Source organism: Vanessa tameamea, chromosome 13 (genome assembly GCF_037043105.1).
Source record: "Vanessa tameamea isolate UH-Manoa-2023 chromosome 13, ilVanTame1 primary haplotype, whole genome shotgun sequence".
Classification (NCBI taxonomy): domain Eukaryota; kingdom Metazoa; phylum Arthropoda; class Insecta; order Lepidoptera; family Nymphalidae; genus Vanessa; species Vanessa tameamea.
This window is the reverse complement of record NC_087321.1, coordinates 7,579,887-7,597,260: the sequence shown is the minus strand read 5'-3', so window position 1 is coordinate 7,597,260 and position 17,374 is coordinate 7,579,887. Positions and strand designations below refer to the sequence as shown.

At 29.7% G+C, this 17,374-nt stretch overlaps 2 protein-coding genes across 5 annotated transcripts in view; both read left to right on the top strand.

Moving 5' to 3' along the window:
- The first annotated feature begins 585 nt into the window (after positions 1-585).
- On the top strand, positions 586-2,157 carry LOC113403332 (cyclin-dependent kinase 2-interacting protein-like). The gene is made up of 4 exons (XM_026643841.2): positions 586-1,027; positions 1,112-1,351; positions 1,425-1,583; positions 1,947-2,157. Exons 1-4 carry the CDS (start codon positions 973-975, stop codon positions 2,075-2,077), a joined length of 585 nt encoding a protein of 194 aa, XP_026499626.2. The 5' UTR covers positions 586-972; the 3' UTR covers positions 2,078-2,157.
- A 6,168-nt stretch (positions 2,158-8,325) lies between these two features.
- The window catches only part of LOC113403330 (uncharacterized), a 53,004-nt gene continuing 43,955 nt past the window's right edge, over positions 8,326-17,374 (top strand). For 2 of the 4 annotated variants that reach the window (XM_026643838.2, XM_026643836.2), the window contains exon 1: positions 8,326-8,691. In XM_026643838.2, coding sequence (XP_026499623.1) covers positions 8,686-8,691 — 6 coding nt within the window. In that variant the 5' untranslated portion in view covers positions 8,326-8,685. Of the gene's footprint in view, positions 8,692-16,808; positions 16,889-17,374 lie in introns of those variants that run through there. The other 2 variants (XM_026643839.2, XM_026643837.2) reach the window with 2 other exon arrangements.

Sequence of the window (17,374 nt, the reverse complement as noted above, 5' to 3'; positions counted from 1 at the left end):
TACTAACAAGTGACAACTGACAAATGATGAAATGAAGTGACAGTTTACTTTTTTATATTTATTATACGGCTTTGGAGACTAAGCTGTTATGTGCTGGCAGAAACAAAATTATTTTTCCCAACATTATTATTTATTGAATAATTAATGACTACTATAAAAAAGCTTCTGTTCTCACTAATAACGACAAATTAAACTAAATGATGCTATGAATAATAAAGCTGTTTTAATTATACTAAATGAAAACAGCTTAATTATTAAACCTACCAGAATTTTTGTTATTATTGAGTCATATTGTCAATTATTAAAGTATTGGTAAAAAAATACATATTTTTAAAATATTTACCCAATTGGCAACAATAATTTAACGCTAATAATTAATACAGTATGCCGTAATTTGTTGTTTATTATTTCAGTTTTCTTCTATATAATAGTTACATCCTTCTCGAGATTATTTTTTTATATTTATTTTAATATCAAAAGATATATATATATATCTGGTAACCCTAATTTTGACTGCTTAATGTTTATTTACTTAAAATTTTAAATTTATTTAGTTTTCATTAAAATAATACATCTTAGCATGGCCAGAAAGACAAATATATAGCTTCTTTTTTAACTATATGAGTATATATAAAGTTAAATCTATTTATACTTGCTATAACCCATAACCTTGTAAACATTGTGATTTTTAAAGGTCTATTTTACAAATTGTTTTGTGTTAGATATTATTTTAAGCTGTACCCTTGCTGCTGTACTTATGCTGTACCCTGTAAGCGTGTTTAATTGCCACTTTCATTTGAATTTAAACTCTTCCACTGATCAATCTGCTCCTGAATAATTCCATCTTAGCTCTGATCTCGTAGTAGTACTTACTGCAGTTAGTTTATGCCATTGAAAAAAATATTTTGCTCATAGCTTGTTAGCTATAAACTATTACACGTAAAAACAAATAATAATTTATGAAACAAAAAAATGTCTGTTACGCCTACAAAAACTAAAAATGATCTAATTAATTTTATTCCAAAAGGTAAAACACTTTTATAATAATGCTATAACTGGACAGATATCTTATGTAGAAAATAGAAAAAAAAAAAACAAATTTTATTTACAGAAATAATAACACCAAACAAGGACAGTCCGGGTATTTCAAAAACAGTTTATTCACACATAACCAATCTACACCATCTGTTAAGTAATTGGTCGACTATTAGAGAAAAAGGCTTTAAGATATGTAAATCTATATCTGCACTAAAATTATATGAATATAAGGATGGCTATTATCCACACCAAACAAAACCACTTACAGACAGTTTATTAGAAGCCCTTGACAGCTTAGAGAATGTTGTGGAAGGTTCGTTAATACTTTCTACATTTGTTCTTAAACTGCAATATATGAAATATTAATTTTTTAATGAATTTTTTAGGTGTTAGCATCATAAACAATCAAATGCAAGCATTAGCCCAACTGCAGTATACTCATGAACCTGTCATCAACACTTGGTCGGCAAGTGAAATTGCAGAAAATATTCTAAATATATACAATAGTTTGCATAAAGAGTTTAATTTGAAAAAAATCATTACAGGTGTATTTATACTTTAGTAAAAGTAACCAATATTATGTTTTAAAGCATTTAACACTCATTATTAAAAATTTACTTAATTGTGTGCCTGCATGGGTCGGATGGAAATCTGCCACATCAATCACTCACATAGGAGCAGCATGGTGTATTAAGTTTTAAACTCCTCAAAAGGAGACATGTGCCTTAGCCCAGCAATGGGACAACTATAACTATATTTAGAGTCTGTTATTTTTTACTTTATAACCTTAATTCTAGATTAGGACTTAATTACAGCATTAACATACTATAGACCAGACAATTCTATAATTTGAGTTTTAATATAATATCATAGTCAAACTCAATGACTAATTATATTTTTTGTTTCAGAAAACATTGCTCACTGTAGAGATGAAAACTTAATAGAAGTGTATGTGAGTTCATGGGAATTTGATACTTTTTTAAGTATGGAATTAAGTGCTTATCTGTTTGCTGACGTTGGTTTAGCAGGAATCACATAACATTTAACTAAACGAAAACATATAGAAAATTAAATCAATGACATTTATTATTGCTTGTAATTTATTAAACAATATAAAAACGAATGTGTAATTTTAATTGTCAAAGCTCTTTTTTATACAACATAAAAAGGTTTAAAGTTTAACTACTACATTGGAATATCTCCATTTATAAGCTTCTAACATACTTACAGACTTAAAATCTTATTTTATATGGTTTATTGGAATGTAAAAATTCAAGCAGGTCAGTACCGATCCCGCAACTTTTACATCAGTAGGCGTTCCAGCTGCTGACATTTAGTCACGAGTACATAAAATTATACTTCACTTTGAAAAGTGAATACTGAACATACGAATTTATTTTAAACTAGCTGAACCTTCTGCTTTACGTACACGAAATTTATAAAACTTTACCAATAACACGCAAACTGTCTCCATTGTTCTTCCGCCGAACTCCATCTATCTCCTTACCAAATTTCATCTAAATCGGTTGAGCGATTTAAAAGTGAAGACAGAAAGAGTTACTTTCACATTTATAATGTAAGTGTAGATAGGTCTTGATTATTTTACGTTGTAAATTATTACCAGATCATTTGTTGGAAATTAAAATATAAATTTAAAAATAACTTGATTGAATAAATAAGTTTATAAAATTTATTATTTTTGAAATAGCTTGAAGAGTAAAAGAAACATTAATTACATGATACATATATATGACACATGCAGGTTTTCTGAGGACATATTCCTTAAGTGCAAATCTCAAGAAAATATGAACATCACAACACATGGCAAGTTAGTGCAGGTGCTTGGCCGTATTTGAATTCAAGTTTTCGTTTCCGTATTCGCATCAGACCCTACCTACTCGCAGTGGCAATTTGAGTGTTATTGACTACTCGAGGGGTTTCTATGTATTTGGTACTCTGTTACTTTATACATAATGCTGACTGTACAATTTGTAAATGTGAAGAAATTCCACATGGTAGTGTGTTGTGCAAGCCCGTCTGAATAGGTACTACCTACTTATCAGGTATTCTACCGGCAAACAGCAATATTTAATATTGTTGTGTTCCGGTTTGAAGAGTGAGCCAGTGTAAATACAGACACAAGACATATAACATCTTAGTTACCAAGGTTGCCGGTGCATTGACGATGTAAGTAATATTTCTTACAGCACGATGTTTATGAGTGGTGGTGATCATTTAACATCAGGTGGCACACTTGCCCATACAATTACTAACATAAATGCTTAGAATCTAAAATGTTTTATCTCTTTTAACACTTATAACAGTGACATATACTTAGATTTCAAATCAAAACAAAGTTTTTTTTTCCATGACGGAATTACTGATGATTGAATGGTATGGTAAATCTTACGGTTCCAGGATATGTAAATAAAATACTTATAATGTATTCATCAATTATGTTTATTATGCAACTATTACAATTATTATATTTCATTTTTAGAAATTTAATAGTAGTACAAACTACAAGCCTAACCAGCCGAACTTGCAAAAAGTTATACCATCAACAATAAAGAGAAGCTACATACTATATAGACTCATATTGGTAAAGAGTTGGTCCTACATATAAAAAATATATTTAAGAACGTTCTTTACTTTTTATGTTATAATTGTTATACGAATAAAAGAGACTACAACGGAGTAAGTATATTTAGATTAATTTCATGACGTGTTTTATGAAAATATTATCTGGGCCGTTGATATATTTTTTATTCGTTAAGTAAATTTAGAGCCTTGAACTTTATTAGGTACATGCGAGCGAGATGCGATAACTATAGGGCAGCGAGGTTGTATCTATGGCGACAAGAATACAAAACACCATTACTTTCAGTGACCCGAAAAGAGTCAGTAAAACTTGATTAATATAGCACTCAATTTGTTGTTTTATATTTCAATATTGTATTGCTACTATAACTGAAGCTATTTCACTTAAAGCATGCTAAGGCGACATTTCGAAATTAAGACCTCTTTGTAATACTTGAATATTCTGAGAAGTAATTCTTAAATCACATTTATAAAATATCGTTTTAATTAAATATTGTACTTTTTAGATAAGAATTTTTGGTGCAAAAAACACTGCGCTGCGTTTTGGGGAGAGCCTTGCCGATGATGGTCGAGAATTTGTTTGGAAGATCGGAAAGGAAACATCGCTAGAACATTGTTTACACCTCGATGCTCGATTTGAGTAAGCCTTCTGGTATTACTTCTGGTATTAGCTCGTCAGTGTAAATCGCAACAGAACCTGACTCTTTCAAGGTAAAGGAAGCTAGCAGAGCTGGACTGAGCGTGGTTCCGCTGGTTTTAGTATGTACCTACTCTGGCATAGTGGATGCATAAATATATTTTTCAATGATAAAAACATATTTAGAAAAATCAAAAGGGAAACCCTGCTAGATCATTATTCAACAACCTGCAACTAGGAAGCGTTGCAGCATAAACCCCAAGCCTTCTCCTCAAGAACATTTTTCTTGATTCTCCTGCCCAGCTGTATTAATACTGTATAAGAATATTGTATTATTTTCGGAATGTATTTCATAACTTTTACCTCGGTCAGGTTATGAATTTCCCCATAATAACAGTAGTATTCTTTAGTCTGTGAAACTTTATAACGTCTATACGGACATGATAATGAAATACATTTTCTCACTGTTGATTTGCATTTTACGTTGCACAGTGACGATAACGTGATAACTAACTACGTGTTTTAGATTCAATTAGCCTTTTTATTAAATATAATAATGTCGTCCATCCCAATTATGGGAACACTCAAAAGAATCTTTCTTATCTTTAACAGCATGCAAGGACTGCGTTCGAGGAGACACTATTTGCGCTTCAATGTGTATATATTAGATACCTAATACATTTGCAAATAGCATTTAAATATAAATAGCGAATAATTGAATGCGCGCGTGGAAATAACAAGTTGTTTATCAATGGAACTTTTCTATTTAAGTACTAATTAATATTCAAAAATCATGTGGAGCATACATCTCGCCATCGCACAAAATTTATTTATTGATAATATTTTTTCGACAAAGCCTTTTATTGAGACATGGATAAAAAAAATATTTGGTTTGTCCAATTTTTCATTGTTTCGGAGTCTCCAGATCGAGGCACTACATAATGTAAATATTATTGATAAAAGGTAAAAAAATTTTTAATGATAATCTTTTTCATTTTTATTAATTCTTGGTTAAAAACAAATAGGTCTTAAAAATTATTAATTAAAAAAAAACCCATAATAGTATATTATAATTTTTAGTACATAAAAATTATATCTAATATTTGCAACTTTCGCCTGCCACTGGGAGTTAAAATAGGTAAAATCCGTTCTTAGAAATTTTCATACTAAAAATGTGAGTCGTTTTTTTAATCAGCAATTTTAAAAAGCTTCATTTATGTATAAAAAAATGTATTAAATTTTCTTTAAAAAGTTTCTTCTATTCTAAATGGTAACTGAATTAAAAGTATTTTGGATATAAAAAATGTCTCTCTGTTTTAGTTTCGGCCTCGTTGTACCCTAGTGTACCCTAGTGTACGGTACACCTACTAAGATAAAACATAAAAAATGGGACACGATCGTAAATGGTTGACGATAATAATAGAAGAGCGCACCAGTTATGAAGATGGGAAGACGAAATCTGCCAAACCTTATAAGGACCTTTCTAGAATTATTTTCTAGAATGACAACAGGTCGAGTCCTATTTTGTTTGAACATTTAAAAAACCTATTCACTAAACTGATATGATTATGTTAACTTTAAATAAAAACATTATTTTTATTTCTTTAAATACGGAAAATATTAAAACACAGTTTTTATTTTTTCTAATGTCTCGTTGGTCCTGTAAGTACTTAGTGTATATTGCTGTATCTCTAGTTACGAATATGCATTTGAATCTAATAAAATTTAAAACTGTTGAAGGTTCTTCAGTAATTGTTCTTGCAGAGAAAAACTCTCTGTACTTGCCTGGAGTTAGAATGGCTACAGTCTTACAATCACGTGCCTCGTGCGCACAACGTTCACGATTCGATCTGGATTACATTGTTATTGTTATAATAAAATATTTATATGTAAATCTGTCGTTTTAGCTAAAACTAATTCAATGTCTATTAACAATAAAATATAAAATCTTATGATTTAAGCAGATTTTATTTTTATATACCTATAAAGAAACGCGGAAATGTTCAATTTTTCATCCGAATTATTTGTTTTTGCTATATCTATAGAAAATAAAAAATACGCGCTCCTACATCTTTCCTCTATATTGACCTTAATTTGAGTAAAACTGCCAAGGCCATGCCTGGCAAGATGCGGTTCTCACAATTTAACGCGCTATTAACTTGGGGGAAATTACAAATTTCATTTTGATTGCTAAAATAAATGTTGATTACAGAAATACTGCAAAATGTGTATTCTTTAAAATGTACAGAAGTTTCTTGAAAAAAACAAAAATGTTTAAATTTTGTTCATATATCAAGTTTTGTAAATAACTTTATTAAAATAAGTATTTAAATAAAATTAAGTATAGGTATATGTAATACAGGACGATTCTTATAGGTGTTACTTTTGTACAATTTAAAAATATGAAAGTTATATGAGTAGGTACTTTTAGAGTTTATAGATCTCAGCTTAAGTATAGAAAAATGTTATGTTATATATTAAATATTTCATAATTTTTTATATTAGACAAAAATATAATATCTGATTAGATTCGCATAAATATAATCGATAAAATTATTAAAGGCAATTAATAATTTTCAAGGTTGGCAGTCTACTCAATGTCATGGCTCATTTTCCACTTATTAACTGTTTTTTTGCGTGTGTTCTAAATGGACCTGAAATTTAATAATATTCATAATATGTAATTGGTATATTTTATACCATGTTTGTTAGTAATTCGACTTGGGTGTTGTGTAATAATTATTTACGTTACAAATAATATTTGTTTGGTGCGTGTATATATATAAGTATAATATGTAATATGTAAGTTTTTTACATTAGTTATTATTTTAAATCAATTTTCTGGGAATTTTAAAGAGCGACCTTTAGTACGATTTCGGTCTTGTTCGAATACGAATTTCCACCAGTGTCCTTTCTGATCATTTTATTTCGGTTGCTTTGAAATAAATTCCTAGTTTTTATACATTTTCGGAAAGCTAATTAAACGATTATGTTTTTAAAATAATCTGCAGAACAACTATCATATTCATTTTTTTTGTTTTTCAGGCATATTTGAGGGAAAAAAATAAAAAAAATATTGAAATAATGTCGTTTTCCGGCTTGCAATTTTTAATTTGGACCGATAATTATTGTTTAAATATTGAAACATATCCAGTGTTTAATCGTTTTTATAAATAAGAAGAAAAAAGTAGATTTTAATCGAAACTTTTTTTTTAATAAGTACGAATATAATATAATAATAATATGTATATATGAATATAAATAAGTAGTAAATTATCTAAGTTGCAGAGACGCGTCAAGAACAAACTGATTTTTAACGGAATTGCATTTTATATTTGCTTACGCGTCTCCATTTTTTTTATTGTTTACTTAAATCAACTCTGGAACTGAAACATGCATCGAGTAGCTTACTTGACATTACATTTTAAAAATTGACAATTAAACTATGAAATAATTTGTGGATTTGTTTTAAATATTTAGGGACATTAAAATATTTTAGTCGATTTTAAAGATAAAATATACTTAATACAAGGAAAATCTGAATTGTGATACTGCGTAGAATTTAACGGTGGCACTGTGTGTGTTCACACGTCACAAATTGATAACAGAGACAGTTTTATTGTTTCTTAACCTTGCCTGAAATATGAATTGCATAGAGTCAATTTCGTATAATAAAAAAAAATATTACTATTTTAATACTACACTGAGTCAAAGCAAGTTTTATTTTATTTTATCGAGACTGAAAATACGAAACTCCAATCTTTACAAATGTAAAATAAACCCTTTTCTTTTAAAATCACGTATATTACTTTTTTAAGCTGTTGACCTTAACTGCGAAGAATACTGGTAGGATTAAATAAGTGAATAATTCCAATAATATTTATTTATTTAAAATATAATAAATATCTAATATTCCCAAAAATGACTTACGTAATTAAATAATAAAAGAATAGGAAAATGAGACAAATATAATAAATGTTTCCACTCAAAGGTTTTCGTTGTTATCATGAGTAACGCAACCTATAATTTCGGTTAGCGCTCACTTCGCATCATTTGTATACCGGTAACGATACAAGTACATTCGAGGCTTTCTATCAAAGAATCGTGTTATTATTTCTATTCGCAGCAGAGATGTAGCCGATTACCGCATGAGCCGACTAGTGCGGTAGTTTTGTAAAAATTATCTTTATAATCTTTAAATTTTCTTATTTTTCTTAGTAAACTGTAATAGTAACTAGTAACTTTAGGGTATCTTATAAATTTCGCAACATCTATGTAATAAAACTTATCAAGTTATATATGGTAACGTATTGTACACATACGTTTTGCACAATATCAGCATTGCAAATTAATTGAAATTATGGGGCATCTACTAAGAAGCGCTTATATTCTTGGCACCGGAAAGGATTATGACGGTAAGAATTTATATATTTTATTACAAAATTCTACGAATTCTCGTTCCTTTAATATTATTAAGGACGGCAGAAACTCGTGAGTTTCCACTACACTGCTCAAAGTGAAGATTAATGGGAAAGTATAATCCAACATAATAGGTTTCCTGACTATGTTTTCCATCATCATTAGTTCAAAATAAATCTATAAATTATCATTAAAAGCACATAACACCTCAGAGATGCTAGGCCCGATATGAACTCGCAATCTTCTGTTAATTTAACGCTTTCTTTTCACTAAGCAAAGTCATTTCACGCATACAAACTGATTATGCGATTGTTATTTACTTTGGTTTTTTATGTTAAAAATGGAGACTATATGACGCAATTTACCCTAGTTGTCCAAAAGTTGTAAGAAAATATAATAGGTATATCGTCAATCTTCTTCGAGGTACAATCGTTAAAGATATAAAGAGCGACTAAGAATGAGAGAAAGATTTAAGGCTTAATACATACAACTTTATATACATTAGCTAGGAGCATTAAAAAGTTCAGAAAAAATACTTGGACTAATCATTAGCATAACATATTTTATCACACGTAATTTAATTATCACTTCATAATTTTCTATTATTATGAGTATTCTTCGTAAATGGCTGCCCCCATAAAGATAAGGAATGTCAAGCATACTTAGTGGTTGCAGGGATTTGTGTATATATGCGTACTCGACTAGCCTAATTATAAACAGTGCTGACTTTTCGATATTGGGGAAGTCCCCAGTGTAACCTTTATCAAGTTTCATAATAGACATTATTTCGATATGTATCACAAGAAATAAAACAGCAAAAAGCAAATTTCAATCCCTTAATTTTTTACTATCTCAATAACGATCAAAAATAGGAGGTCCGGTGCTTGGCTGTTAATTTCTAGTATAAATAGTGGCTTAAAGATCTTACCGTGCCAATGAAAGTAGGCGATGCTCACCGTATTTTTGTAAAAAGTAATAAAGCATAAATAAATTGAGCAATCAACATCATGCTATGTCATATGTTTCATAAACCGTTAAGCTAATTATTATATAATTGTATTATACATACATTATAGAATGTTTTAAAAATTGTTTTAGTGAATCGCCCACAATCTTCTTGAGCACCGATCACGAACATTAATTCATCACGTTTTACAAAAATACTGTTTTACTAAGCTGAGACGGGTTTCAGGAGACCAAGCCTACTAATTTATATCGGCTACGATACGTTCCCGATTATATTTCGATCTAGCTTCGACTATTCCTCACATAAATAAGCCTCGGCTTCAACTGATCTGCGAATTTTTGTTGTGTGTGTAGAATAGGAAAACGGCTGAAGGGTAACGATTACGTTTTTATTCGAATGTGATAAAGGGACCATTTGTTAGAAGAATTATCGTACTGATCAAAATCAAAACAAATCTATTCAAATCGGCGATTAACATTATATCTATACAATAGTTTGGAATGTAAAATCTATAAAATCTAAAAATTAACTTTTATAAATATAAAGTATGTTGTACATATATAAATAATAAATCATCGTAAAACAGAATATTTAACTATATAGTTACGAGCGTCCATAGGCGCCCGAACGAATCTGTTTATCGCTGAAAATTATCTTGAAATTATCGCTGCGTCGAACTACAGTCGTTACATTTTCCCACTAATAAATTTTATAATTGTTATATATTCAATTTATATTCAATTTTGTAATATACAGTATAAATTAGCCGAGGGCCGAGACGGTCAATGGATAAATCGCGTGCATCTTAACCGATGATTACGGGTTCAACATCAGGCAAGCGCCGCTTTGTTACCATGTGCTTGTGTATACAATTCATTTCGTGCATGGCGGCGAAGGAAAACATCGCGAGGAAACCGCATTGGAGCAGAGTGGTGGAATAGGCTTCCAACCTCCTCCTTAAATGGCCTCAGCCCAGCAGTAGGATATTTACAGGATGTTACTTTTATAGATTTATTAATTAGCAAAGTTAAAAGTTGTCTGCGGATTTTATGTACATGTAGAAAATTATACTTGACTCCAGAAAGGATTTATTGACTATGCGGAGTTGGATATTGATGTTATAAGTTTATTTTTACTTCTCGTGTTTATCCAATACGATTGTCACTGGTTCTATTAAAATAATTAATTATATTGTTAATATAATTGATCCTGTAAGTATTCCTACTTTGTTAAAAGCGTCGCAAAAGGAGTCTCGAATTCCAATATTACGAATAACCCGGATATCTCTTGTTCGTAGATCGAAAATAATTTAATTACCTGTAGCGGTACTGTAATATCGATTACAATAAAACCATTATTATTTATTCTTAGTTGATGTTACTTGATCAAAGAATGTAAGGTAAGAAGCATTTTATTTTATTAGCTTTTAAAATAAAATTATTTATTTTATTCTCAATGTGTAGTTGTGTTCACTGCTTATATCGTCATAATTAGTTTGTATTGTGCCCACTTTCAAAAGTGATAAAGTATCTTACTATAGCTAACAATACAATATCACAAGAACCTTATAATGGAAAGATTTATAATAATAATAATAAAATAATATAAGGACCTAAAATTTAACTCCTATTTAGCACAGATCTAAATATTTATATTCTATTAGTAGAATATATATATATATAAATCTACTATATATATAGAAGATTTATTTCCTCTTTTATTTATTTGTTCCAAATATTACCTTCTCATCATATATTCTACCGCCAAAACAGCCGCCAAATAGTAATATTTAGTAGATATTGTTTTGTTCTAGTGAAGAGTGTATGCCCAAGGAACATTACATTTTAGTTCCTTAGGTTGGTGGCGTATTGGCGATGTAAGGACTGCTTAATATTTGTAACATTGTCAATATCTATAGACAGTGACAACTTTTCACGGTGTGGCCCATTACCCAGTCAGCCAAACTATGTTCAATAAAAAAAAGGAACTGAGTTTTGGAGCATTACCCCGAAACACCTTCAGAAATTTTATATTCACCACAATTCTTTATATCCTTCTCTTCACAATCTGACATCAAATTTCTGTCGATTTTCCACTGAATGTAACCTCATCTTTTTGTAGCATCTGTTATATTAAAAAAGTAACGTTGGTCAAAAAACCATCTTAAAATATTTTTTTGATAAATTTCTATGAAAAATTAAAAATAATTGAATTTTGAACGACGAGTGACCACAGAGATTGCTTCCCACAATCGATAACTTAATTAGGTCAATGATGCCAGTTTCAACTGCGATTTGTGATTTCTCTTTTCATCGTGTTGGTTAAAACGATGGAAATATAAATATCCTCCAAAGAAGTAAGGACTCGGCCTTCCTGAGCGTAATCGTCCTGTTACCAGTTTCCTACTATTCAATTATTTATGTGAATGATGAAAAAGAGTAATTACAATTTTTTTCTTTCCTGTTGATTTCTCGGTAGAATGTTGTAAAAACTATTTACAAGAACCTTATTGATTATTATTTTTTTATGATTTAGATTTAGCAATAAAACTTTTAAAAAGTAGACCCATTAAGAAGTAACACAAGTATTTTACAAGTGGTTTTAAATTTTGGAAAGATTATATCTGACACATACATCGTACATATCATTTAATTTTAATTGCCTTTTTATATTCAATATTAATTTTCGAGTGTTAAATAAACATACTTGCTAAAACAATTTAGTTACTCATTATAATATTAATAATATATATATATTAGTATAATATTTGTTTAGAGTTTAATATCGAACCATGACTTTTGTATTCGTATTTCTTATGTACTTAAAGCTGAATTTTCCATTGTTATGTTATCACGATAACAATATTTAATTTGACAAACAGTTTTATATCGTCGCAGCCATAAAAAATGAGTAGATAATGTATTTATAAAAGCTATTGTTTTATTTCAATATTTAATAAGGAGGCACGAATGGGTTTCTCTCTAATTGTTTGGCACTAGTAGAAAAAGTAAATTATTTAAGTAGTAAATTTCTAAAGCGGTTAAACAGTCTATGAATTTCCATGAAACAGGGAGTTCATATTCGGACTTTATTTATTATAATAATTACTTTCAAATTATTATAAGATATTCCGAGTAATATTATTAAATCCCATTGGTGGCGCATTGGCGATATAAGGAATTGTTAATATATCTTATTGTGCCAACCTATAATTTATTTATTTTTATAATTTATGAAATTAGCAAAATTTTTTCATATATATTGACTAATGGAAAAATATTCATGCCATTAAAATATATATACATAATTTAAAAACAAAAACATAAGATATTTAAAATATAGGCAATACATCCACATTTTCCGTAGCCTCGTTAAAATATGTTTTTATAAAGATTAATTATATATAACTTATTCATAATTTTATTTTATATATTTAATTCGTGTTTTGGACTGTTCGTGTAATTCAATAGAGCCTTTATACTGATATACGTGTACTATGTATAATATGTGTGACCATATGACATACGTTGCCTGCCAGTCTGAGCTAACGGTTGTGACATACCGATGTATGACGATACAATAAAACGTGATAATTGTATACTCGTATGTACTTACTCTCTTATCATATCCTACTAGGAAGAGACGAGGCTTTGTTAGAAATGCAATTATACCGTAGCAATGCCTCCCGCATGCACTTAACAAATATTGTTCTAAATTAACATTTTTGTTTAAAATTCTAGTAATAAACGCCTATGTTCCGATACTATAATGTGGTTTTGTCATCTTGATAAACGGCTGTGCAACAAATAATTTCTATTATACTAGCTATAAACTTTCCCCATGCATAGTTAAAGCCTTTTACCAAATCTTACAACGATTATATCTATACTAATGTTATAAATACGAAAGTAACTCTGTCTGTTACAAGAGTCACAGTAAGTAAGAGACCGTGAAGCCCAACAGTTGAACCGAATTTGATGAAGTTTGATATTTTGCCTTATACCTCCACCCCAAGGAAGTACTTCGGCTACATTTTTATGCCTAACACCTGACGAGCGACCCTCATAACGCCAGCGAAGCTGCGGACGACAACCAGTATTAATATAAACATATATTATAATAAAGTTACATGACTGCATAGGCCTAAACCAAGTTTTTAATAAACTTGATTAAAAAAATTAAATTCATTAAAATTGATTGTAAAAAAAAGTCAATCTAAAACTATCCTATGTGACAAGTCAGGGAGGACAAATATATTGATCAAAACCAAATACTAGTATAACGTGTAGTAACGTGTGCTTTACTTTAATTAATCTACTTCGATATGAAATTCGTTTTATACATAGATTAAGTATTTGTGGTTCATATTGATATCACGGGCTACATTTCAATAATAGTAGATACGGTTCTATTTCCTTTTTGATATAATCAATAAGTGTATTTATACTATTTCGATCAGTTCATATGTATATATTAAGATTCATAGACGGCTCCTCCGTACGCATGTACGTATTTTCACCTGTATTTACGCATTTTCAGTAGACATAAATTATTTCGACTATTCAATACAAAATGAAAAATTGTTTTATTTATGGTTTTACATCTCGTAGCGTCTAAACAAGGTTGAATAACTTGCCTAAATTGATTAGGCTGGTAAATATTTGTCTATGTTTAATTGAAATACGACCTGTCTTTATAACTAAATGGACGTTGGATTAAATACATAAAGACCAATAAAATTACCATTTTATATTACATTAGCGTAACACGTAATAATTTTTTTAAGAAATGCGTCGATGGGCTATTTTATGTCGACGCTTTTTTTCTTTAGTGATGACTATAGGTGATGACGATAGGCCATAGAAATCCTAGGGACTAGAATCGATGACGTTTTTCATAACCTCATCCTATTTATTTTTACTTTTCACTAGTTTCCTGTAGTTTAGGGACTGTCCGTTGTACGGTGTATGGACGAACGTTGATTTGCGGTACTTTGTGTATAAACATCGTACTCGCAGATATTACGTAAATTGCGTGCCGTCTGTGCTTCATTGGTGCCACCATGGAACTGTTAATCGAAAATAACGGACAGTATCGATTTGTTCACGGTCACACAGCGTTTTGCTTGTAACATTGTATTAGCATCGTTTTTTTAATTTTATAAACGCACTCGTTGTCGCCTGTGACTTCGCTTGAGTTGAAGTGGTTGGTCGTCCGGTGTAAGACACAAAGAGCTTACGTCCTTTCTTGGGGTTCCAGCTTGCTTCAAACTGATTTCATCGAATTCGGTTTCTGTGGTTTCGCTGTGAAAGAGTTACAGACAATCAGACAGACAGAGTTATTTTATCATATATATTATTAGTATTGGTTTTTCGTAAGTAGTAGCAATGCCAGAAATTCTAAATAAATAAAATGGTTTTCTATCAACAGTAGAGCTCTGAGAACCCTATGCAGGGGTTACCATCCAATCATAAATCATTATACTGGCAAACAATACTTTGTATTGTCGTGTTCCAGTGTACGTATCACTAGCATTTAGATCCTATGGTTGGGCACATATTGTTTGGTGTAAGAAACGAGCTATATTCTTTAATATGCGCGTCATTAGGCTAACAAATGCAAGAAAATAAAAAAATCTGCAGTGTTGTTATTCAAAGGTATTTTAAGTAGTAAAGTCATGTAGTTGTAGCAGCCTGTCCTCTCCTTTGTAGAGAAGGTTTGGATCTTATTCCACATTATTAGGATACGCATGTAGCTGATTCAAATCCTATATACGTCATAAATAAAAATACTAGATGAATTGTAAACCCAAAGTTAGAACATGATAATCAGTGGTTCTGGCTCGGGTTAGGACTCGCAATTATTATCGATTAAATTTCACGTATTCACCATTGGGTCATCTTGGCTCAAGAAATAAAAAGTACTCATTTTTAATGTCTTGGGTTTGCCGCCATTATTTATTTACTTTGTCCGCCTTTGTTTAACCAATGGTAACTCCTAAGTGACGGTTGTTCACAGAAGACCAGATTCCAAAGCAAACTTGTGACAATAAATAAACCTAGAAAAAGAGTATTTTCATAGTACTTTGCTAAAGTGTTTCTTTAAGTTTTATTCGAATTTAAGTTTTGTTTAAGCCGTAAATGTTTTCTTTTGTTTATTCTTTTTAAATATAATTTGAATTTATTTGAAAATAGAACTTTACAAGACGCACGAAAGCAATAATATTACAAGTATGATTTCTTTTAAACTCTACAAATACTAAGGAGACATGAAAAATATGTACCTACTTATATACCTATTTTTCTCACGTCACATTATTTATTCTAATATACGTGTGTGTGATGAGCTATGTATTGTGTTTGCAGAATAGCTTAATATGATTGACGCATATAATGACTTATATCGCCATCTTGCAGATGTAAGACACTTGCAAACATAGCAATCTTTCTATTGTAAATTTCGCTTATCATGTTTTCGAAATTAAGGAGGTTATTGTTATATTTCTTAGTTAAGTACCTTGACAGAAAAAAAAAATAATCCAACCCAGTTTATAATGTATATTCTGTATTACTTCTAATTAACATACATAGTCATTTGTCCTCGTTCTAATGATTTATTATGGCGCGATTATTACTTATACCTTCGTTGATAAAATTGATATAACGCCAATTTAAACCATAAAAATATATTTGGCTTGGTAGGTAGGTAGTTAATTACTAAGTACATAAAATATTGCATGTAATTAAATAATTATATTTTTATGACATATATATATTTAGTAAATGTGGATGTGAATAATATATCATATAAATAAATAAATATATAGGTAAATCTTTGTAGCCACAATAACTTTATAAATTATTGGATTCATTTCAAAGCAAGATATCACGGCATTTAAAATAAGTCCATCATGTAGTCCACGTAAATATAGTAGATACGATAACAAATAATGTTAATACATGACTTATTAAAATGAAGTAAGTATTAGCGTCCACAGCAACATGTGTAAAAATTTTTTATCAGGCGCATCGCTCTGTTTGACGAAGGCTTAACATTAAGTGTGCTTCAATGTACAAATGAAAATTAACAGTCAGTGTATCGGAAACATTCACGCGACCGTGCCTGCTCCGCTTATATTTGACAATAGTTTTTGTATTATGAGTAATTATTGTTATTAAATAAATATCATAAACGACAATATGTACGGGTGGTTTAGTAATACCGGCGTGAGTACCTATTATTGTTTATTTTATAAATGTTTACATGATCTTAGATATCTTAGATATTCTCGTTCGTAGATAAGATTGACGGTGATATTAAGAAGTTTTTATTTTTATTTATTAACAATAGTTAAAAGTTATAATGCAATTCAATTATAAAAAAGTATCTATATTGATTACTTTAAAAAATAAAAACATATCGTTTAATTTTGTTGTAATATAGGTTATATATGGCAGGGATGTTATGGATATGTCATTTCGGATCTAGATACGAATATATGAATAATATTTTACCGGTTTAAGATACGTTTACGGAAACGAAAATATTTCGGATTATTCGATTATTTCGGTTAGTTTCGGTTAAATTATTAATTTGTCTTTATTTGTAGGCTATTATTTCGTTTTATTATTTATTTATTATAATAACAGAAAGATACTAATAGCTTTAAAATACAATTAGCTACTCTCTTTATGTATAAAACTATGTAAAAA

Coding starts and splice junctions, on each gene's coding strand:
- LOC113403332 (XM_026643841.2), top strand. CDS start 973: ATGTCTGTTACGCCTACAAAAACTAAAAATGATCTAATTAATTTTATT. Junction 1,352..1,424: donor CTTAGAGAATGTTGTGGAAG/GTTCGTTAATAC, acceptor TGAATTTTTTAG/GTGTTAGCATCATAAACAAT. Junction 1,584..1,946: donor TTTGAAAAAAATCATTACAG/GTGTATTTATAC, acceptor TTTTTGTTTCAG/AAAACATTGCTCACTGTAGA.